The sequence below is a fragment of the Anas platyrhynchos genome, chromosome 31 (assembly GCF_047663525.1).
Source record: "Anas platyrhynchos isolate ZD024472 breed Pekin duck chromosome 31, IASCAAS_PekinDuck_T2T, whole genome shotgun sequence".
In the NCBI taxonomy this organism is placed as follows: domain Eukaryota; kingdom Metazoa; phylum Chordata; class Aves; order Anseriformes; family Anatidae; genus Anas; species Anas platyrhynchos.
This window is the reverse complement of record NC_092617.1, coordinates 4245127-4268352: the sequence shown is the minus strand read 5'-3', so window position 1 is coordinate 4268352 and position 23226 is coordinate 4245127. Positions and strand designations below refer to the sequence as shown.

General features: G+C 49.1%; 2 protein-coding genes across 2 annotated transcripts; one reads left to right on the top strand and one right to left on the bottom strand.

Annotated features, from left to right (window-relative positions):
* Window positions 1-11338: 11338 nt before the first annotated feature.
* Window positions 11339-19191, bottom strand: LOC139999995 (olfactory receptor 14C36-like). Its single transcript, XM_072029680.1, has 2 exons — window positions 19055-19191; window positions 11339-12137 (listed from the first exon to the last, which is right to left on the bottom strand). The coding sequence occupies exons 1-2, from the start codon at window positions 19189-19191 to the stop codon at window positions 11339-11341; spliced, it is 936 nt and encodes a 311-aa protein (XP_071885781.1).
* A 2698-nt stretch (window positions 19192-21889) lies between these two features.
* Window positions 21890-22504, top strand: LOC119718041 (olfactory receptor 14C36-like). Its single transcript, XM_038185126.2, has one exon. It carries the CDS (start codon window positions 21890-21892, stop codon window positions 22502-22504), a length of 615 nt encoding a protein of 204 aa, XP_038041054.2.
* Window positions 22505-23226: the final 722 nt, after the last annotated feature.

The window sequence follows — 23226 nt, the reverse complement described above, 5'->3', positions numbered from 1 at the left end:
TGTGTTCAGAAGATCTATTCTTAATAATATGCAAATATTTTGATTCATATTATATCATATCATTTTTATTGTTACTGGTGTTATTCTAACATTGTCATTAATAAGAAAAACAAGAGAAATCAAAGGGTATTTGGGAAAATGATACAACATTTTAAAAATTATTTTTCTCTCTTAGTATTTGAACAATATTTCATTTTGTTTTTAATAATCTCATTCTTACCATTCAGAATGTTACATTTTGTGCTAGTTTTTACTATATCATCTAATGTACATAAAGAACCAGGCTTCCTTGGTAGAGAAAGACAATAAAGATGTCAGTGGAATTTCATTGGTCTCAGTATCCACTTCCCATCTCCTCTCAAGCTGGGGAAGCAGCCATAGCATCAAGGAGGGGCTCAGGGCCAAGAGCCCAGCTGCCACGGTTAGGAGCTGTGTATTTGGATTAGACCTTGTGGATCTACGTGACAGTCCTGTTGTCGCTATAACAGGGCTGGCATAAAGCCTTTTCCACATGCCTCCCTCCCTCGGCCATGGTGTCCATCTCCCTCAGGCCTGTCATGGTTGCCTGCCTGAATCTCCCTCAGTCTCCTCCCCATCCCCTGGACCTGGTCGTGGCAGTTCTGTACTCAGTGGTGCCTCCAGCGGAGCACGTCCTCATCTGTAGCTTGAGGAGCCAGGAGCTCAAGCATGCCTTGTGGAAATTGATGGTGAGATGTGTCTTGGATGTAATAAATTTCTGATCTGCTTCTGCACATGACATGTAATGTCAATAATTGGCGGAATACTAGTATACCTGTTTTGTTTTGTTTTCTTTCTTGTTGTGTTTGTACATATTCTTATTACATTAATTCAGCTAATGAACACCCATTAAAATGATACGGATATGTCTGTTGAATATAGCTTATAGACTCTGCATGTGAACCAATGCTCTCTGTGAATTTAACCTTAAGGAAGTAGCTTGCACTGCCTGGTCTGACGTCCTTCCTCTGAGACCTGGTCTGGCTCTGCAGGGGCAGTGCCCGTGTGCAGGGGTGCAGAGGAAAAGAGTCCTTATCCCACCAGTATGGCCAGGGAGCACCAGCACTTGGGGCATGCAGAGCTGCTCTCTTGCCAATGCTGCCCTGTCCTGCTGAGCCCTGCTGGTGGGCTCAGGCCCGGCTGCTCCTGGAGCTTGGTGCCAGTGCTGCTGTGGGGCTGTGCTGGGACTGCAGGCAGGGACAGGCAGTTTGCACGGCAGTGGCACAGCTGGCCTCCACTGCAGCACTTCCCACCTAAGGGGGGATCTCCTCCGAGGTGGACTGACCAGAGCTGAAGTGCTCAATCTGGTGTGAGCAGGCAGAGGAGAGCTCTGCAGCCCCAGGGCACACAGCAGCCCCAGCAGAGGAGCCCGGCAAGTGATTCCTTGCAGCCCTGGGGCAATGGCAGTGACCCCATGAGCTGGGTCTGCCTCCCAGCCTGCCCAGCACAGCCCTGCAGAATGCCCCCATGCCCTGGGCACCAGAGCCCCCTCGCTCTACAGAGCAGCACCGCCAGCTGGGGCTGGGGTTCAGGCTGGGGCTGGGAGGGTGCTTCCCCTGAGTGTCTTCTAGGCTGGCTTCAGGATTCTGGACCTGAGTGTGATCTTCACTGTGCACAGGGAGCTGAGAGACCGCCAACAGGCACAGGGCTGGAACACTGCCTGCCTGCAAGGTCCCTCCTGCCCTAGCACCTCCCAGGACTGGCACAGAACTGACTCCTGAGTGTCAGAGAGGCTGGGAGCCCAGCAGGTGTGCCATGAGCTTGGAGGATCACAACCAGATCACCTCTGCCTAGGCAGATCCTGGCCCAAAAAGGGGGTGTTTTGTAGGTGTGGAATTATAAGCTCAGTGGTGCATCAGAAACACTAAGTCCAGCAGGAAGCAAATGGTTGTTAAATGGCCTGTGAGTTGAGCTCTTTCTGAAGTAGCTGACAGGTCACCCTTGACTCCTGGCTGGGATCTGTGCCTTTAGGCTCACATCTGCCAGTGTCCATGCTAGGGCAGCAGAAGGCACTTGCTGTGCATGTAGTTTCTGAGATCGGCTCTTTCTAAGTACCTGGTAGGCCCCATAGTGGAAGAGGTCTTGGATAGGGGTTGTCATGTCAGAGGTGTCAGCTTTTGCCAAGTCATCCTTTAGGACTGCTTTCAGTTTTCTACACAGAGTGGGCCACTGCCTCCAAGACGCTTGGGACAAAGTGAACCATGCATGAGGGTTTGGAAAAAGGTACCCTGGGTGCAAAGAAGGCATTCCATATCCGAAACTTTGTTGCAGAAAACAAAATTTTGGGGTGGTAAAAGAGCTGCTGGGCACATTGTGCAGGGTTCACCTACAGCTTTGGGTTATTTTCCATCCTTACTTAGAGGCCACGTCAGTCTCAAGAAAGGAGTAGGCAACAGATATGAGACAGACACTCTGAGATCATGAAAGCCATCAGAAAGTTGCCCCTACAAAATTGACTGATATGGGGAATTCCAGGAAATGCCTGGCCAGGAGAGATGTGAGATTTTAGGGAGTATAAAGGAGTTTGGCTAGCAGAAATTAGTGATTTCTGTGAGGTTCGAACATTTAGGCAATGTTGATTCTGCTGTAACGATGGCTTAAAACAGTCATTCCCCTATTTTAACCAGTGACATTAATTCCCAAAATAAATGTTACTCCACACCCTGAAAGGAATCCACTACTCTTATGCCTGACCTCAAAGTATCCCTTGAAGCCAAAACCCAGCCCATAGACCCTTTCCTTTACCTTTACTCTTTTGCTCACCCTGAGCTGATCAGCTTGTGGGCCACAAGGAGGAGATGGGTGGGGATGCTCTGAAGAGCTCAGCTCTGCCTCATCATCTCCTGCCCCAGCACGAGGAATGTGACTGTGGCAGTGATTGTGAGGTCACTTCTGTCTCTGCACTTGATAGGGCAGCAGCAGGAACGTGTCACAGAAAGGGACTGTGAGGTCACTTGTGTCTGGAGGTGTCAGGTCACCCTTGACATTTGAGAAGTCAAGGCACCAAGTTGGCATGCTGACGGTAGGATTCCCTCTGCCTCCAGAGCCAGGAGGACCCAGGCAGAAAGAAGGCCCCAACATGGGTTGTCCTGTCCCTTCTGCTTGAGTCCATGACTGCACAGCAGCAGCAGGCACAAGGCTTGGCTGTGTCTAGCCAAGAAGCTGCAAGGCCAGCATCAGGCCTGTGGCTTGGAAGATGCTGCTGAGGTGACTTGTGTCTGCTTGGCTGAGAGGCTGCAAAGAACATATTGGGCTGGGATGCCTACTTCAAGAGAGGTTTCCACCCTGATGGAGCTTCCTTTGGTAGTAGGAAAGAGCAGGAAAAAAAAAAAAACTGCCACAAAATGTTCCATGGAAGGCTGGCACTGGTCACAAGGAGGAAGAAATGTCCCTCAAGATGTCATGCAATGGTTCTATACGTCACCCTCTGATAAGACCCTGGCTTTGTGTTTCAAGGAACAGCTGCTCAGGGCTGACCAGATATCGGTGAAAGCAAGGCATGAAAGCAAGTTGGTGAACTGAGATGGGTGTCTGCAGACTTTAAGAAAATAGGGTGATGTGTGGGACAGCATAGGAAAGCCTGCCGAGGAGAAGGCAGAGGGTGCTGGCAAGAATGGCAGGCCCCAACAGCCCTGAATTTTTTGTCCCCTTGGCTAGAGTTTATGAGGAGATGTTATATTCATTGTGATGGGGCCAAATAGATTCCTTTCAACCCTGTGCAGCACCTTAGAGGTGTCACACCACTGTTCTTCTCATGGCATCACATTGCCCACCACAGCCCACAGACCCCAGCAAGAACCTTGAGCTGGACTTGGGGGTGCAGGATCTCCCCTTCCAGTGGCTGAGGTCAGGCCTTGGCTCTTCTGTTTCACCAAAACCAACCAACACTTTTCTCAGTGCAGTGCTTTGACTGTCTGTAACCATGGACTCCAATTATCTACCCTAACGAGTCCCTGGGGAGGCTTTGTTAGTAACAGACCTCACTGGGGCCCATTAATATTCCAAGTCACTTCAACTTTTCTTTCTGACTTTACTTTCTCTAGCAGTTGCATTATTCTCCTCTCAGTACCTGAGCTTCATAGACTCAGCACCACAATACACCATGGAACTCATTAAAACACAGAAACTCCTAACATCTCTTTGATAGTTTTCTTCAAGGCTTCATGCCTTGTGTAGCTAATTACAGAGCTTGTATGATGTAGTCAAAGAAGATTTCAAAAAGCACCTAATAAAAAATCTTTTGTACTTTTAAAGGTTGAATTTTGCTGCATTTCTGTTTTGAGTGTCATTGTCCTCTTGCTATTGATCCAGGGTGACTTCTTTGGAGACCTCCATAGGGAGGAATAGCAGAGTCTGGAGGTCTAACACCTCCACTGCCAGCAGTGGTCTTTGTCCCTGTAACTGCAGCCCAGCCCTGCACATGAAAGCCTTTCTAAGACAAGTCACGTTTTTTTTTTGGTTTTTTTTTTGATAAAGTAAAATAAAACAAAATAAAATAAAATAAATAAAATAAAATAAAATAAAATTGTAATGACCATTGGAACCAGAGAAATACAGATTAAGTATCAGTAGGTACCTGGTCATCCATGGTTTCTCTTGGGTCTTTGGAAAACTCAGGGTGAAAATTAAAGACATCTACTTTTTTTTACCCTACTCTATTGTCCAGTCAATAGAGTAGGGCAGTCCTACTTCCTGTGCTGTAGATGCAGAAGGCAAAAAGAATTGCATTGTGCCTTACACTACCCAAGTACGTGTAACCCAGGACAAATCTTACAAGGAGCAGCTGAGGGAGCTGGGATTGTTCAGCCTGGAGAAGAGGAGGATCAGGGGTGACCTTTTTGCTCTCTACAGCTACCTCAAAGAAGGCTGTAGAGACGTGGGGGTTGGTCTGTTCTCCCACGTGCCCAGTGACTGGATGAGGGGGAATGGGCTAAAGTCATGCCAGGGGAGGTTTAGGTTGGATATTAGGAAAAACTTTACTGAAAGGGTTGTTAGGCATTGGAATGGGCTGTCCAAGGAAGTGGTTGAGTCACCATCCCTGGAGGTCTGTAAAAGACATTTAGATGTTGAACTTAGTGATATGGTTTAGTGGAGGACTGTTTAGTGTTAGGTCAGAGGTTGGACTAGGTGATCTTGAAGGTCTCTTCCAACCTAGATGATTTTGTGATTCTGTGATCGTCTAGTCAAACCTTCTTCTATGGACAGAGACAATTTCCATTAGATTAGGTTGCCCAAATTTACCTGCCAACTGGCCTTGAACAAGGGCTCACCTTTCTTGGGTGAGAGATTAAGCAAAGTTTTGTTGGGAGGATTTGGTGTTCTGCATAGGGTGTCAGGTCTGTGGCTGGGGTATGGACAAACTTAGAATCATAGAATCATAGAATATCCTGAGTTGGAAGGGACCCTTAAGGATCATCAAGTCCAACTCTTGACACCGCACAGGTCTACCCAAGTTCAGACCATGTGACTAAGTGCACAGTCCAATCTCTTCTTAAATTCAGTCAGGCTCGGTGCAGTGACCACTTCCCTGGGGAGCCTGTTCCAGTGTGCAACCACTCTCTCTGTGAAGAACCCCTTCCTGATGTCCAGCCTAAACTTCCCCTGCCTCAGCTTAACTCCATTCCCGCGGGTCCTGTCACTGGTGTTAATGGAGAAAAGGTCTCCTGCCTCTCGACACCCCCTTACGAGGAAGTTGTAGACTGCGATGAGGTCTCCCCTCAGCCTCCTCTTCTCCAGGCTGAACAGGCCCAGTGCCCTCAGCCGTTCCTCGTACGTCTTCCCCTCCAGGCCTTTCACCATCTTCGTAGCCCTCCTCTGGACACTCTCCAACAGTTTCATGTCCTTTTTATACTGTGGTGCCCAGAACTGCACACAGTACTCGAGGTGAGGCCGCAACAGCGCAGAGTAGAGCGGGACAATCACCTCCCTCGACCTACTAGCGATGCCGTGCTTGATGCACCCCAGGACACGGTTGGCCCTCCTGGCTGCCAGGGCACACTGCCGGCTCATATTCAACTTGTTGTCTACCACGACCCCCAGATCCCTCTCTTCTAGGCTGCTCTCCAGTGTCTCATCGCCCAGTCTGTACGTGCAGCCAGGGTTTCCCCGTCCCAGGTGCAGGACCCGGCACTTGCTCTTATTGAACTTCATGCGGTTGGTGATCGCCCAGCTCTCCAACCTATCCAGATCCCTCTGCAAGGCCTTTCCACCCTCATTCGAGTCCATAACTCCTCCAAGTTTGGTGTCATCAGCAAACTTGCTCAAAATGCCTTCTATTCCTACATCCAGATCGCTTATAAAGATATTGAAAAGTACCGGCCCTAAAATGGAGCCTTGAGGGACCCCACTGGTGACCGCCCACCAGCCTGACGCAGCCCCATTTACCATAACCCTTTGGGCCCTGCCCGTTAGCCAATTGCTCACCCATCGTATGATGTTTTTATTTAGCTGTATGCTGGACATTTTGTCCAGTAGGATCCTATGGGAAACCGTGTCAAAAACCTTGCTGAAGTCCAAAAAAATCACATCAGCTGGTTTCCCTTGGTCCACCATACGGGTGATCTTATCCTAAAAGGAAATCAGGTTAGTTAGGCAGGACCTACCCTTCACAAACCCATGCTGGCTGGGACCAATGACTGCTTTGTCCCCCAGGTGCGCCTCAATACGTTCGAGAACCATCTTCTCCATGATTTTACCAGGCACTGACGTGAGACTGACAGGCCTGTAATTGCTACGCTCTTCTTTCTGACCCTTCTTGAAAATCGGCACAACATTTGCCAGCTTCCAGTCTACCGGGACCTCTCCAGACTCCCAGGATCGTTGAAAAATAATTGAGAGAGGTTCCGTGATGACGTCCGCCAGCTCCTTCAGCACCCGGGGATGAATCCCATCTGGACCCATGGACTTGTAGGGATCCAGGTGGAGTAGCAGATCCCGCACACGTTCAGGGTCAGTTGGCAGTTTGTCATCCCCACCCTCCCGGTCCTCCAGCTCGGGGCACCCTGGGTCCCGAAGCCCATCATCGGCATTGAAGACAGAGGCAAAGAAGGCGTCAAGCGTCTCTGCTTTGCCTATGTCATTGTCTGTGAGGAGACCTTCCCTATCAAGGAGCGGCCCTATGTATTCTTTAGTTCTCCTTTTTCCATTCACATATCTAAAAAACCCCTTTTTATTTTCTCTCACAGACACAGCCAGCTTCAACTCTAGGTGTGCTTTAGCCACACGAATTTTCTTCCTACAAACACAAACAGCATCCCTGTATTCTTTCCATGACACCTGGCCCTCCTTCCAGTAGCGAAACACTCTCTGTTTCCGTCTAATCTCCATCAGAATGTTCCTGGTCAGCCACGCCGGCCTCCTGCCCCGCCTGCCTGACTTGCGATATTTAGGAATTGCCTGATCTTGTGCTTCTAGGAGGCATCGCTTAAAGAATGACCAGCACTGGTGGACATCGAGGCCTTCAAGAGCAGCTTCCCAGGGGACCTTGCTGACTAGTTCCCTGAGCAGCCTGAAGTCCGCTTTCCCCATATCTAGGGATGAGGTTTTGGTGGCACTTTTCCTTCTGTCACCGTAAATTTTGAACTCAACCACTTCATGGTCACTATGACTTCATGGTTTCTGTTTTTTTTTTAGTTCTGCCAAGAAGTCATCTAGGGTTAAAAAAAGTGTTTTAATGATAGTGTTAAGGAAGAGATTAGGGTGAGCAAGAGACTAAAGGTAAGGGAAAGGGGCTATGGGCTGTGTTCTGCTTGAAGGAATACTCTGAGGTCAGGTATTACAGCAGTGGATTTCTCTCAAGGTGTTGGAGCAACATTCAGGTTTAGGGACTAGGGTTACTGGTCAAAATACAGTAACGTGGCTGTTTTAAGTCAGTTTTAAAGCATCATCAATATTACATGAAACCTCTTACCTCTACAAAATTGTTAATTCCTGCTTCCCAAGCTCCTCTTCCCTCCCCCAAATCTCACTTCTCTGGTGGCCAGGCTTCTCCTGTCATCCTCATATTGGTTTTCTTATTGGGATCAGCTTTCTGGTGGCTTTCATGGAATCAGAGGATCTGTCTCGTTCTGCCGGCTACTCTGTTGCTGAGACAGAAGTGGTGTTGTAGTCAGTAGGGAAAAGGGCACAAAGTTTTGTAGGAGCATCCTGCAAGTGCCCATCATCTCTGCACCTCCACAAAAGTGTACATCCAACGTACAAGTGTTGGTTCCAGAATGACTCCTATGGATCCAGGCTAACATTTTGCAGGCCTTCATGCAGGATTTACCTCCCCTCAGTCATCTTGGAGGCAGTGGTTGCCTCTATGGAGAAAATTGAAAACAGCCTTGAGGTATGAGTTTAGTCAAAATTTGAGATCTCTGACATGACAACCAGAGGTGCTGCTCTGCAGAGCGAGGGGGCTGTGGTGCCCGGGGCACAGGGGCACTTTGCAGGGCCATGCTGGGCAGGCTGGGAGGCAGACCCAGCTCATGGGATCACTGCCATTGCCCCAGGGCTGCAAGCAATCACTTGCCAGGCTCCTTTGCTGGGGCTGCTGTGTGCCCTGGGGCTGCAGAGCTCTCCTCTGCCTGCTCACACCAGACTGAGCAATTGAGCTCTGGTCAGTCCACCTTGGACAGGCTTTTGGTCTGTGGGCTCCATTCACTGCTGTCTCCTGGGCTCACACTGCTGCCCCTGCATATATCTCCAAATGCTTTGCACACACCACACTTGCCTACAGGTCCCATGTGTCTCTCCAACCTTCCCCTCTTCTCCTGCAGTAGTTGCATCTCACTGGAGGAGGTTTGTGCATCCCCCTTAGCACATGGTCCCCTCAGATTTGAGGGCATTGCAGAGCCCTCCTTTAGCCCATGGACTCCTCAGATTCTCCTTTTCCTTTACCAGAACTTTCATTGGACGGTCACTCATTTTATGAAGTTTTCTATTCACTGTGCACTGAGCTCGTTTTCCCTGGGTTTCCCTGACATCTTCTGGCAGCTCCAGATTCTTCTCCAGGATGGCATCGGCTACCCACACTGCGGGGGGCACAGTCCAGTGCTGATGAGTCCAAGATCAGTTGCTGTCTGCTTGGAGAAGTGCCACTACAAATTGAGCTCTGGGTCCATCACTTTGTTCGTTCACAGACCCCCTGGGACTTTCAGCCTGTGTCTATCACTCCATGAAGAAGCCCAGAAAACAGAAGAGCAAGGAGTAACCCCTTGTCTATATTCCTGACAGCAGCTTTGGAAAAGGCATCCAGGCTTCTGGGTTTGCCTTGAGCAGCCCCTTTTGTTACTGTGGTGTTAGGAGGGAGGCCAGCTGTGACCCAGGGCTGCACAGTGCCTGCTGCTGCCTGCAGCCACAGGGATGCCACTGCAAAGACAACAGGACTGTCACCAAGGTACATGAGATCTGGCAGCTTATCCAAATATAAGAGCACAGTAGAAAAATGTGGAGACCAAAAGAGAGCAGCAGTGACAAGGCCACGTCCTGCTGCTGGCCATGGCCATGGCTCCAGGGAAGCAGCAGTCCCGACCCGAAGGCAGCAGAGAGGCAGAGCCCAGCGGGCAGGGGGGGCAGCCCCGAGGGCCACCGGAGCTGCTCCTGCATGTGGCAGCTGGGCTCTTGGCCCTCAAGAGGAGATGGGAAGAGACGGCAGCTGACACCCACAAAGTTCACAGCTTCTTTATTCTATTTATCCACAGAGAACCCAGTTCTGTAGGTATATTAGATGATTGGGTGACAGATAATAAATAATTAGTAGGCAGGAAGACATGAGTAGAATTCAGTCAAAATCACAAGTTTAAGAAATAATTTAAAAATAATAGAAGAATTGCAAGCTGTTATATGAAGAGGTTTTTTAGAAAACCTGTCTGTCCTGTTCGTTTTATAGGCACATTATTGATGCCAAAGAAGCATGTTTCCACAAGGCTTTCTTGAGCTCCTGGTTCCTCATGCTGTAGATGAGGGGGTTCGGTGCTATAGGCACCACCATGTACAGAACTGCCACGGAATATTCTCTACAGGGGCTACTTGCAGTGCTACAGCTCATTTCTCTCACCCAGCCACAGGAGCCGGAGCAGCTGCAGGAGCAGGAGCTGGAGCGGCTGCAGGGTCCATCGTAGGGGTCGGAGTGGCCATTGGGTCTGTCACAGGACTTGGAGTGGCCGCAGGGTCTGTCACTAAGTTGGTAGTAGTATCAGCTGCAGCTCGATAGGCATGGGCCAGACCCCAGCACACTCCAGTGATTTGTGTCATTTTGGAACTGCCAGAGTCATGACACCCTTTTTTCAAGCATTCTACCCATTTTTAGGATTTTGCAGTTGTTCAGGGGAGAATTTCCAAAACACTGGAAGTGCCCACTGCTCTAGAAACCTGCCCGTATCCTCCCACACTCCCTGCCACTCACAAGTGTCCCACCTCAGGACATATCTCTGGATAAAATTCCTAAGTGGTTGTTTAACCTTAAACAAAACCTGAAGCACATTCAGGAGACATAACAACAAGAACATGCTCGTCTGAGTGTCCCAAGGATATTCAACATCTTGGAGAACTATCGTACCAAGCTCGGAGGATAAGAGGGAAGTGAAGGAGAAAGGAAGGTTGAAAGAGTAAGAAAAAATGTCTCCTTCTTTCCCCTCCACAGATTGGATCCTTGACCAAAAAACAAAACAAAACAAAACAAAAAAAAACAATAGGTGTAATTGCTAATTGTTTCCGAGATATGGTTTCCAAAGTATAGAGTTTACGACAGTGCTGAGTACAAATACCAGGTTAGGGTCATGACCAGAAATTTCATCATATCATAAGCCACTGTTATACCGCACAGTACCATAACAATTTTAAACCGGGGCCCAGAAAGTATAAACAGCATGACAGGGAGCACATACAGAAAGTAACGTGCTATAAAACTCAGTTTGGAAAACAGGTGCAGCAGACTTGATATTAAAGCAATCAGCATTGTGACTAGCAACTATTATGCAGGTCTAATAGTTATACTTATTTTAGTTTAACACATTCTGGTCAGATCTGTCGTTATCTCAACGCTTTGAGCCCCACATTGGGTGCTAAAAAGGATTGTTGTGGTTTAACCCGGCTGGCAGCTAAACACCAAACAACCATTAGCTCTAATTAGCTGTAAGCACTGCTCTGCAACAAGTAAAACATCAGCATTTCATCAGCACTCTTCTCATCCTAAGCCAAAATATAACACCCTACCAGCTACTACGAGGAAAATTAACACTCTCCGAGCTGAAACAAGGACAAATGCTATACCTAGAGGTCATATATTGCCTGATATTAACTTGAGGTAAACTAGAAAAGTGAGATAGCCAATTTATTGCTAAGTAAATATTACCACTAGAATCAGTTTCTTCAGTGTGGCTTTCAGCTCCTGGTTCCTCATGCTATAGATGAGCGGGTTCACTGCTGGAGGCACCCCTGAGTACAGAACTGACACCATCAGGTCCAAGGATGGGGAGGAGATGGAGGGGGGCTTAAGGTAGGCAAACATGGCAGTGCTGATAAAGAGGGATACCACAGCCAGGTGAGGGAGGCATGTGGAAAAGGCTTTGTGCCTGCCGTGCTCAGAGGGCATCCTCAGCACTGCCCTGAAGATCTGCACATAGGACACCAAAATGAAAACAAAACAAACTAATGCAAAACATGCACTAACCACCAGAAGTCTAACTTCCTTTAGGTAGTCTGAATCTGAGCAGGAGAGCTTGAGGATGTGGGGGATCTCACAGAAGAACTGGTCCACAGCATTGCCTTGGCAGAGGGGTAGGGAAAAAGTAGTGGTCGTATGCAGGACAGCATTGAGAAAGCCACTGCCCCAGGCAGCCGCTGCCATCTGGACACAAGCTCTGCTGCCCAGGAGGCTCCCGTACTGCAGGGGCTTGCAGATGGCAACATAGCGGTCGTAGGCCATGATAGTGAGAATAGAATATTCTGCTGCTATAAAGAAGAGAAAGAAAAAGACCTGTGTAGCACATCCTTGATAGGAGATGGCCCTGGTGTCCCGGAGGGCATTGGCCATGGCTTTGGGCAGAGTGGTGGAGATGCAGCCCAGGTCGAGGAGGGCGAGGTTGAGGAGGAAGAAGTACATGGGGGTGTGGAGGCGGTGGTGGCAGGCTACGGCGCTGAGGATGAGGCCGTTGCCCAGGAGGGCAGCCAGGTAGATGCCCAGGAAGAGCGCGAAGTGCAGGAGCTGCAGCTCGCACGTGTCTGTGAATGCCAGCAGGAGGAACTCAGTGATGGTGCTTCTGTTGGGCATCTTCTTTTTTGGAGATGTGGTCCTGAACAAAGAAGAGGATGAGAGTAATAAAGTACAAGAAATGTATCAGAGGGAAACAAATTCAGTTTTTCATTTAAAATCATTGCCTATATTGTGTACTTTCTGGCAGACATTTGGCAGATCCCTTTCTTGCATCCTGATTCATTCTGCCTGTGGGTGTCTGTTGGAACAGGAGGCTCTACTGTGGGCAATGCAGGAATCAGTCCTGTTCTACAGCAAGAGTTGAAGAGGAACATGGAGGAATGTCAGTTTCACTTCCCTCCTAATCTCAAAGAATTTTGCCCAAGCATTACTCCCAGTTCAACAAACTGCAGAGCAGAGCTGTGGAGACTTTTTATTATTATTATTTCAAATTGTTGTTTTTGATTTTTTGTTTCAGCTGTCCCACCACTCCTGAGGAGTGTTTCCAAGTCACAAACCCTGGTTACTTCTGCTGGACTCAAAGTGAATCCTTGCAGATCATCATCATCACAGAAAAAGGGACTGTCACTTTAGCGCACAGTGTTCTTCAGGGAGGACAGCCAGTCTGTCCATCAAGTGCGGTCTCAGATGCCCTGTGAGAGCTGCAGGGAAGATCTACACACGTTTGAGTGAAAAGAACAAAGAGGCTGCTGAGAGCAGAGACATCCAGGCTCAAAGTGCCCATCTCCAGAACCCTCACCCTGTCCCCCTACTCCCCTCTAACCCAACACACCGAGGGCTCACCCCATGGGCATGTGAAACCCCCATCCCCAGCCAGCCTGGGAACAAGAGCAGCAGCAGCACGGCCAGCTGGAGAAGCCAGGAGGAATGCCAGCGTGCTGCTGCCAGGGGAGGCAAGGCCAGGGAGAGACAGACGGACACTCAGCAGACCCTCCTGTGCTGCAGCTCTGCTTGCAGATGAGGCAGCTCCTGCTGGGGAAACTGGGGGCTTGAGGGCAGAGGTTGTGCTGGTGGGAGAGGAGAGCAGGGGGTGTCCCAGGGAAGGCACCTGCCCTGCAGGGTCTGGCAGTGAGGTGCCTGAGCCCTTCCTTCCACAGCATTTCTGGCAGATGCTCCCTCTCACCACCTGCCCTTTTCATATCTCTACTGCCTTCCTATGTCCCTGCTGGAAACAGGATCTCTGTCCCCATGCATCTTCTAAGTCCTTCCTTACAGACCCCATCCCACAAGCTGTGCAATTCCTGAGTACAGGGCATCATGGGGGCTGCAGCTCCTAAAGACCTGATAAGTCCTGAGAAGACAACAAACGTTGTTGTTTCAGTCTTTAGTCTGAGGTGCCTGCAGTTTAATTGTTGCCATATTGATCTCTCACTGGAATAATCTTGGAGTCTCCATATCCTCTACAATCGGGAAAATTCATTGTCATGAAACCTGCCTCTCCTCCACACCAAGACTCTGAAAGCACAGAATCCAAGTAAGTCTTCCATTTCAGATAAACCAATCCTCAGTCTTCCTGTTAAAATGTCCCCTCAAAATACCATTCTCTAAAACATTTTCTATGCCATATTACAGGTAGAATAAGACCCATCCCCAGCTGTAGAAGACCCCTTTGGCAACCCCACCTGCATTGCCCTGCTGCCAGAGCCTCACGGTGTCAAGAGCCTGCAGATGTGTCCTGCCACACGCTGCCCTCTGTTGTTGCGCTCCTCAGTGCCTCCAAGCCCTCTCTCCTTCTCTCCTCTCTGCGTGCCAGCCGCGGTCAGAGCCCCCAGCCCTGCTGCGCTGTGCAGAGGAGCTGCTCCTGGGCACAGCTGTCTCTCTGCAGCTCTTGCCGGGAGCTCCCCTTCTGCCCAGGAGCCCGGCCCAGCTCAGCAGCACAGCACTAGCCCAAGGCACGGCAATCACCCCTCTGGGGGCTTGGCTGATGAGCCCACAAACCTCAGGCACTCAGAGACAACTGAAGACATCTCTCCAGAAGTGCAAGTCAGAGGCAAGTTTCCTGCAGTTTCCCCCTGAGGGCCAGCACTGACACAGCCTCCCTTGGAGCTCGTTAGAGCAGAACCCTGGAGGCAGTGAGGACAAGGAGACAAAGGCAATGTGAAGGTGACACTGATGTGGAGGAAAACTGGATGTGTGTCACCAAACACAAGGGCCAGGACTTGACATCTATCCCATTTTAAGGGGGATCCTTTCCTTTGACAAGTTGCTCAGGGCTCTTTATGGGGCAGTAGGAGATGGGGATGTGCATGGCCAAGTGCAGGAGAATGGTACGACCCCTGCCTGGTTCATGGGTGGGGACAAGGAGGCAATGAGGCCCTGGTGCTTTAACGATCAGCTGTCTCCTCATAGGCCTCAGTGGCAGAGACAGCAGTCATAGCCATGGACACAAAGACCTGGGTCCTGTTGAGACTTTGAGCCTTGGTAGAGCCCTTGATCCTCTCCATACTAGGCTGTCCTAAGGACTCCTGGACCTGTACGTGTTTTCCTGTTGGCTGTAGGCCCTCTTCTGTGTAGTGCCACACTGGATCTCTGAGGAGTCTGATAACTCAGATCTTCTTGGTGGCCATGCTCCTCGTAAGGGAGCTCGGTGGGAATCTGGCCTAGCTGCTGCTGAGCAGGCACCACTGCTCATATGGCATCCCTCGTTGTGTTCAGGCCCTCCTCCTCCTGGGCACTGCTCACTCAGCAGGGTCCCAGTCTGCCCTGATGTGTGGGCTTCTTCTTCCTCTGTTTCAGGACTGGGCTCTTCTCCTTGTAAATGCCAAGATGTTTCTGTAGGCAAAATCCTGCAATTTCTCAAGGTTGCCCCACACTGATGCTCCATTCTGTCAGCTCTTCATGTCTACAGGCAGACAGTTCAACCTTTGTGTGTGATTGTGCTATGTCTGACAAGACAGCAGCATCAGATTGGATAATACAGGAGTAACCAGTCAAATGGAATTGCAGAACAGAGTCACAGAAGAGAATGGAAAGCTGCCAGGTTCCACCTCTTCTGTGCTTCCTTCTCATGCCTGCAGTCAGTTTGTCTGGAGCTGTGTCCTGAATGTTATGGGGCTGTGCAGGTCAAAATTAGAAGGGCCAAAGCCAAGCTGGAGCTCAATCTGTCTGTGACTCTCAAAGACAATGAAAAACTGTTTATAAAAATACTATAAATAAAGGAGGATTAAGGAGAACCATCATCCTTTATTAGATATGCGGGAAATCTGTTGAAGATCTCGAGATAAGGTAAATAATGAGGTACTTAATGCCTTCTTTGCTTCAGACTCTAGCAGCAAGACCAGTTGTTCCCCTGGACATTTCTTCTTCCTTGTAGCCAGTGCCAACCATCCATGGTGCACTTTGTGGCAGTTTTTTCTCTCCTGCTCTTTCCTGCGACCAAAGGAAGCTGCATCTGGTAGGAAACATCTGGTAGGTAGATCAGCGAGACCAGTTGTTCCGCTGGACATTTCTTCCTCCTCAAGGCCATTGACAATATTCCTGGGCACACATTGTGGCAAGTTTTTCTCTCCTGCTCTTTCCTACTACCACAGAAAGCTCCATCAAGGTGGAAAACACTCCTGAAGTAGGCATCCCAACCCAGCAGGCTCCTTGCGTCCTCTCAGCCAACCAGACACAAGTCACCTCAGCAGCAGCTTCCAAGCCAGGGGCCTGCTGCTGGCCTTGCAGCTTCTTGTGGAGACACAGCCAAGCCTTGTGCCTCCTGCTGCCCACTCATGGACTCAAGCAGAAGGGACAGGACAATCCATCTGGGGGCCTTCTTTCTGTCTGGGTCCTCCTGGCTCTGGAGGCAGAGGGGATCCCCCAGTCAACATGCCAAGCAGGTGCCTTCTGCTGGCCTAGCAGGGCCACTGCTAGATGTCAGCCCAAAAGTGCAGATCCCAGGGAGAAGTCAATGGTGACCTGCCACCTCCAGACTGAATTGACTTCACAGTCCCTTTCTGTGACACGTTCCTGCTGCTGCCCTATCAAGTGCAGAGACAGAAGTGACCTCACAGTCCCTGCCACAGTCACATTCTTCCTGCTGGGGCAGGAGATCCTGAGGCAGAGCTCAGCTCTCTCTTGTCCTCTATGGACTCAGCTCACCTTTCTGGTTTAGAGATTAAATAAAGTTTTAGTTGGAAGGTTTGCTCTTCTGTTTGTGTGTGCTGTTCTGTACTGTGTCAGGTGTTTGTTTAGGGTATGGGCAAGCATTATGGTTTAGGGTTTTGTTTAGGTCTGGCAAGAAGTCTAGGGATAAACAGAGCATTTAATGTTAGTGTTAAGGTCAAGGAATTAGGGTGAGCAAGAGAGGAAATGCAAGGGAAGGGGGCTCTGCGCTTAGTTTTTCTTCACATGGTATTTTGAATTCTGCTTTCCAATAGTGGATTCCTGTCAGGATGTTGGACTAATGTTTAGGTTGAGGGATTATTGTTATTGTTTACAGGCCTTACAAGACTGAAGTCAGTGTTACAGCAGCATCAACATTGCATGAACCCTCTTACCGCTACAAAGGTAAGCTTCCGAGCTCCTCTTCCCTTCCTCTTCCGTCCCCCAAATCTCACATTTCTCCTGGCCAGGCTACTCCTAACCTCACCATATCAGTCATCTAACTGAGATCAGCTTTCTGATGGCTGTTATTATATCAGAGTACCTGTCTCACCTCTGTTGGCTACTCTATTCTGTGGTATTAGACTGCTCTAGACTCTATATTCCAGACTCTGTTGGCTATTCTAGTCTGTTACTATGAAAGCCTCCCATGGGAATTGTTTGGGCAGATAATTGGAAGCCATGACTACAGACAGGCAAAGGCACTGTGCTGAGAAATCTTAGTTTGTTTTGGTGAATCAGAAGGTGAATGCCTGACCCTAGCCACTGGAGGGGAGATCCTGCAACCCCAGCACCACCATGTCTCACTCTTCCTGGGGTCTGTGGGGTAGGGGGCAATGCCCATAATATCATGTGAAGGACATTGGTATGACACCTTCCAGTGTTTGTGAAGGGTTGAAAGGAGAATACATGGCCCCAATGCCATGAGTAAAAGACGTCTCCTTATAAGCCATGGCCAAGGGGACAAAGTTGTCAGTGTGCCGCAGCTTTCCATTCTTGTCAGAGCCCTCTGCCTTCTCCTCTGCATGCTTTCCTGTGCTGTCTCACACTTCCCTGAAGGCTGCAGACAACCACTTCTCTTCCCCACCTTGCTCTCACTCTGCTGTTCCCATGATTTCACTGCTGCCTTTCCACTCTCACCAGCTGTTCCTTCAAACACAAGGGCATGGGCTGATCCAAACTCCCTCTGGGTGACCTCTGGACCCACAACACCAGTTCCAGTGCCTCACCTCCAAGTCAAGAATTTCATCTGACTATCGAATCTAAATCTACCCAGTTTAAAACCATTCTCCTTGTCCAATGATAGAGTCATAGAAATCATAGAAATCATAGAAATCATAGAAACACAAATTTGGAAAGGACCTACAAGACCATTTAGTCCAACCTTCCTATCACTAATAATACCCACTAAGCTACTAAGCCATATCTCCTAGCACTTTGTCCTGGTGCTTCTTGAACACTGAGGGTCAGTGACTCCACCACCTCCCTGAGCAGACCATTCCAGTTCCCGACTACTCTTTGAGAGAAATTTTTTTTGTAATATCTAATCTAAACATCACCAGGCACGACTTGTGGCCATTTCCTCAAGTCCTATCATTAGTTATCTGAGAGAAGAGGCTGACCCCCACCTCATCACAACCTCTCTTCAGGAAGTTGTAGAGTGCAATGAGGTCTCCCCTGAGCTTCCTCTTCGCCAGAGTAAATAATCTCAGTTCCCTCAGCCACTCCTCATAAGACCTGTGCTCCAGAACCCTCAACAGTTTGGTTACCCTTCTCTGGACATGTTCCAGGGCCTAAATGTCCTTCTTGTAATGAGGGGCCCAAAACTGAACACAGTGCTCGAGGTGTGGCCTCACCAGAGCCGAGTACAGGAGGACGATCACCTCCCTGCTCCTGCTGGCTGCACTATTTCTAATACAGGCCAGGATGCCCTTGGCCTTCTTGGCCACCTGGGAACATGGCTGGGTCATGTTCAGCCGAGCATCCATCAACACTCCCAGGTCCTTTTCCTCTTCACAGTCTTCTAGCCACTCTGCCCCAAGCCTATAGCATTGCATGGAGTTATTGTGGCCAAAGTGCAGGACCCTGAACTTGGCCTTGTTGAACCTCATCCCATTCACCTCAACCCAGAAATCCAGCCTATCCAGATCCCTCTGAAAGGCCACCCTTCCCTCATGTGTATTGTCACTACCTCCCAACTTGATGTCATCTGCAGATTTAGTGAGGGTACACTCAATCTCCTCATCTAGGTCATCAATAAAGACATTAAACAAGATAGGTCCCAGTACCAACCCCTGGGGGACACCACGTGTATCAGGATGTCAGCCGGACTATCCAAAAATCTTGGTTAAAATCTCTGAGGAGAGCCTTTACGGGCTTCACAAGGGCAACGGTAGCAGTGTCACAGATAATCATAGAAACATGGGATCATAGAATCATACATGTAGAATGGTTTGGGTTGGAAGAGATCTTAAAGATCCTCTTATTCCAACCATCCTCCTGCTAGACCTGCTTGCTCAAAACTCATTTCAACCTCTCCTTGAACACTTCCAGGGATGGGACATTCACAGCTTTTCCAGGAAACCTGTTCCAGTGCCTCATCATCCTCAGAGGAAAGAATTTCTTCCACATACCTAATTTAAACCTGCCCTCTTCTAGTTTGAAGTCATTACTCCTTGTCCTATCACTCCACTCCTAGACAAAGACTGTCTCCCCAGCTTTCCTGTAAGTCCTCTCTAAGCACTGGAAGGTTGCTCTAAGGTTTCTCCGCTGCTGAGTAGTGCCAGTTCTCTCAGCGTGCCTTCATAGCAGAAGTGCTCCAGCCCCTTGATCGCCTTTGTGGCTCTTCTCTGGACCTCTTCATATAATTCGAAGTAGTCAAACTGCCGCATTAAACCACAAGTCTTTTTGGTGCTCAGTGTGGGGCACGAAGGGTTGAGATAATGACAGATCTTACCACAGAGTGCTAAAGTTAAATTGTTATAAGCATTAGACCAGTTTAATAGTTGCTGATCACAAGGTCGACATTTTGGATCTCAGGTCTGTTGGGCTTTCATTCAGAAATGAGTTGTATAGCACATTACTTACTGCCTGTATTCCCATTGTGCTGTTTATCATTTTGGGGGCTGGTTTAAAGATATTTTGCTATGTTGTGTAACACTACCTTATGAGTCTATAAAATTATTGGTCATGTGACAAATCTGTTCTTTGTACTGAGCATTGCCATCACGTCCATTCCTCAGGAACCGTTACTCAGAAACTTAAGAATTACACGCTTAAACTTTTTGTTTTAGGGAGCCAATCTAGGAGAGGAAAAGGGAGGGACACTTGACTTTTTCACCTCCCCTTCTCCTCCAGCCTTATTACACTAGCTCTACAAAGCTTAGAATATCCATGGGATGATCCTACTGTGACGTCTCCTGAATATGGTTCAACTGTTGTTTAAGGATAAATAACTCTTGAAGAATGCCCTCCAGAGACCTGCCCCAAGGCCGGAGAGTTAGGAGTGGCAGGGAGCATGAGAGGATCTAGGCAGGCACCTAGAGCAGTGGGCACTTCCAGTGCTTTGGAACTTCCCCCTGAGCACGTGCAGAATCCTTAAAAACTGCAGAAGTGCTTGAAAAGGAGGGGTTATCACCTTGGCAATTCCAAAGGGAATTCCAAAGGGAGCCTCAGTCAGTGCCACTCCAAGCCCTGGGACAGGCCCTGCAGCTACTCCAACACCTCTGACATGTCCCGCAGCCACTCCAGCCACTGTGACAGGCCCCAGACTAGACCAGACCCCTGGTTCTGCTCTTGCTAGGCCAGAGCACCAACCTCTGCCAGGATCCGTTCCCTCTATATGCAGGAGAAAACAGAGGGTGTGAAAATCAGGCCCCTGAGAATGGAAGAGAACTACTGTCCAGAAAAGAAAGGAGGGAGAAGAATGTTGATCTATGAAACCTTGACATAAACTTCCCCACGAGAGGGCACTTCCAAGATCCAAAAGGGTACAGGTGGGGTTTTGGGATAGCTGTCTTCAAGAGAAAGGATGTTAAAGAACTGTCTACCTTTCCCAGTCCCTGGGAGGACCCTTCCATTTGTGGACTTGTTGAAGGTCAAAGAAGAGCAGGTGCAGATGGTTACCACAATGTTCTACCAGTTGGGGACAGGCTGGACACCAGTCAGTAATGAGCAATTGCACTGTGCATAGCTTGCTTTCTACATAACAATAATAGTACTAAAAATAATTGCTATTATAATTCTTTCTCTACCATTTCAGTCCTTTCAACTGCGCTGACCTCAACCTATAAGAATTTGGGGGGGATGGTGTGAGCTAACAGATGTGTGGTGCTGAGCTGCCTGGCAGGTTAAAGCACATCATGTTTGACAATCACAGTCCAACAGCGCAAATCACACTTCTAAAAATCTTGTGTTCAGAGAGGAGCAGTAGATGATCAGTTCAGTCTGCCTCAATGAGCACACTCCAGCAGAGACCCTGCTGCCTTGGGGAGCTGTCAACCCTGAGGCCTTGGGGACACCTCCAGGGAGCCCAAGGGCACAGAGCAAGCGATGCCATGGTCGGGTGCTGTGCTGCTGAGCTGGGCCGGGCTCCTGGGTCCAAGGGGAGCTCCTGGCAAGCGCTGCAGAGAGACAGCTGTGCCCCGGAGCAGCTCCTCTGCACAGCGCAGCAGGGCTGGGGGCTCTGACCGCAGCTGGCACGCAGAGAGGAGAGAAGGAGAGAGGGCTTGGAGGCACTGAGGAGCGCAACAACAGAGGGCAGCGTGTGGCAGGACACATCTGCAGGCTCTTGACACTGTGTGGCTCTGGCAGCAGGGCCATGCAGGTGGGGTTGCCAGAGGGGTCTTCTACAGCTGGCACATCCAATGGCTGATAGCATCTGTCAGGATGGGTCTTATTCTACCTGTAATGTGGCATAGAAGATGTTTTACGGAATAGTATTTTTGAGGGGGCATTTTAACAGGAAGATCGAGGCTTGGTTTATCTGAAACAGAAGACTTTCTTGGATTCTGTGCTTCTAGTATGGAGGGGAGGCAGGTTTCATGACGATGAATTGTCTGGATTGTACTGGAGAGAACAACTGAAACCAATGAAGGAAAGGGATCTGCCAACTGTCTAAGTGCAGTTCGGAAAATGCTTTGAGAGGTTTAATTGAAAAATGGAAATGTTTTTTCTCAGATAATCCTGATATATTTTCACTATATTTCTGTTCCCTTAGCAGGACAACATACACAAAACAGGCAAATGCCCAACAGCAGCACCATCACTGAGTTCCTCCTGCTGGCATTCGCAGACACGCGCGAGCTGCAGCTCCTGCACTTCACGCTCTTCCTGGGCATCTACCTGGCTGCCCTCCTGGGCAACGGCCTCATCCTCAGCGCCGTAGCCTGTGACCACCACCTCCACACCCCCATGTACTTCTTCCTCCTCAACCTCGCCCTTCTCGACCTGGGATGCATCTCCACCACTCTGCCCAAAGCCATGGCCAATGCCCTCTGGGAAACCAGGGCCATCTCCTATCAAGGATGTGCTGCCCAACTCTTTCTCTTTGCTTTCTTGTTTGGATCAGAGTATTCCCTTCTCACCGTCATGGCCTATGACCGCTACGTTGCCATCTGCAAGCCCCTGCACTACGGGAGCCTCCTGGGCAGCAGAGCTTGTGCCCAGATGGCAGCAGCTGCCTGGGGCAGTGGCTTTCTCAATGCTGTCCTGCAGACTACCACTACATTTTCCCTTCCCCTCTGTCGAGGCAATGCTGTGGACCAGTTCTTCTGTGAAATCCCTCAGATCCTCAAGCTCTCCTGCTCAAATGCCTACCTCAGGGAAGTTGGGGCACTTGTGTTTAGTATTTCTTTAGCCTTCGGTTGTTTTGTTTTCATTGTGGTGTCCTATGTGCAGATCTTCAGGGCAGTGCTGAGGATGCCCTCTGAGCAGGGCCGTCACAAAGCCTTTTCCACGTGCCTCCCTCACCTGGCTGTGGTCTCCCTCTTTCTTAGCACTGTCATGTTTGCCTACCTGAAGCCCCCTTCCATCTCCTCTCCATCGCTGGATCTCGTGGTGGCAGTTCTGTACTCAGTGCTGCCTCCAGCAGTGAACCCCCTCATCTACAGCATGAGGAATAAGGAGCTCAAGGAGGCACTGAGGACGTTATTGCAATATTCAGTATTTCAAAAAGGAAATGGTCTTCTGCATCTGATTCCCTGAAGTATACCTGGAGAAGGCAGAAACACCTTTGTTCATATATTTCAAAATTACTCATCCTTTTCAATATCATACCAATATTGTAAATAATTTTATAATTTCATTTTATAAATTTAAGATATTTTTCTTCCTCTGTCTTCTTCTAACTTCTCTTTTTACCCAAAGATCTCATGTAGAGGTGCTTCTAAGCTCTTTGTAGCTAACTAAATAAAGGAACCAGCAGGTAGGCAGTTTCTGTGGATCTCATTTCTCATAAATTCTTCTCAGGCACAGCAGTGGTTTTGGGATGAAGATCCCTGCTGCAACGTGGTGGAAAGCCCTGGTGTCCTCCTTTGGGGCTGCCCTTTCTGCCCTGGCAGGCACTCCCTCCCTGCAGCCTTTGGAGGGGACCTCCAAAGCCCATCTAGCCACCACCACTAGACACGCATGGACACCTACACCAGGCAGCCCAGGCCCATTTCCAGTTGGGTTTGGGGTATCTCCAGTTGAGGAGGACTCCCCAACTTTGGGGAAACCTGATCAAGTGCTTGGTATTGGAAACATGATCCAGTTCTTGATATTGCTCACAGTAAAAGTGTTTTCCTGTGTGCAATTCCCATGTCTTGTCCAATCACCAGGCATTGCTGAGACTGTCAGAGGAAAAGATCTGATAGCAAATCCATGTCTCACAGACAGCTCATAGCAGCAGACAGAGATGAAGTAGACATGTTTTGTTGGTATTAGTC

Excerpts from the sequence above, each read along its gene's own strand:
- LOC119718041 (XM_038185126.2), top strand. The coding sequence starts at position 21,890 with ATGGCCTATGACCGCTACGTTGCCATCTGCAAGCCCCTGCACTACGGG.
- LOC139999995 (XM_072029680.1), bottom strand. The coding sequence starts at position 19,191 with ATGCGGCAGTTTGACTACTTCGAATTATATGAAGAGGTCCAGAGAAGA. Across the intron at positions 12,138-19,054 it reads AGCAGCGGAGAAACCTTAGA|CGCCGTAGCCTGCCACCACC; the intron begins GCAACCTTCCAG and ends CCTCATCCTCAG.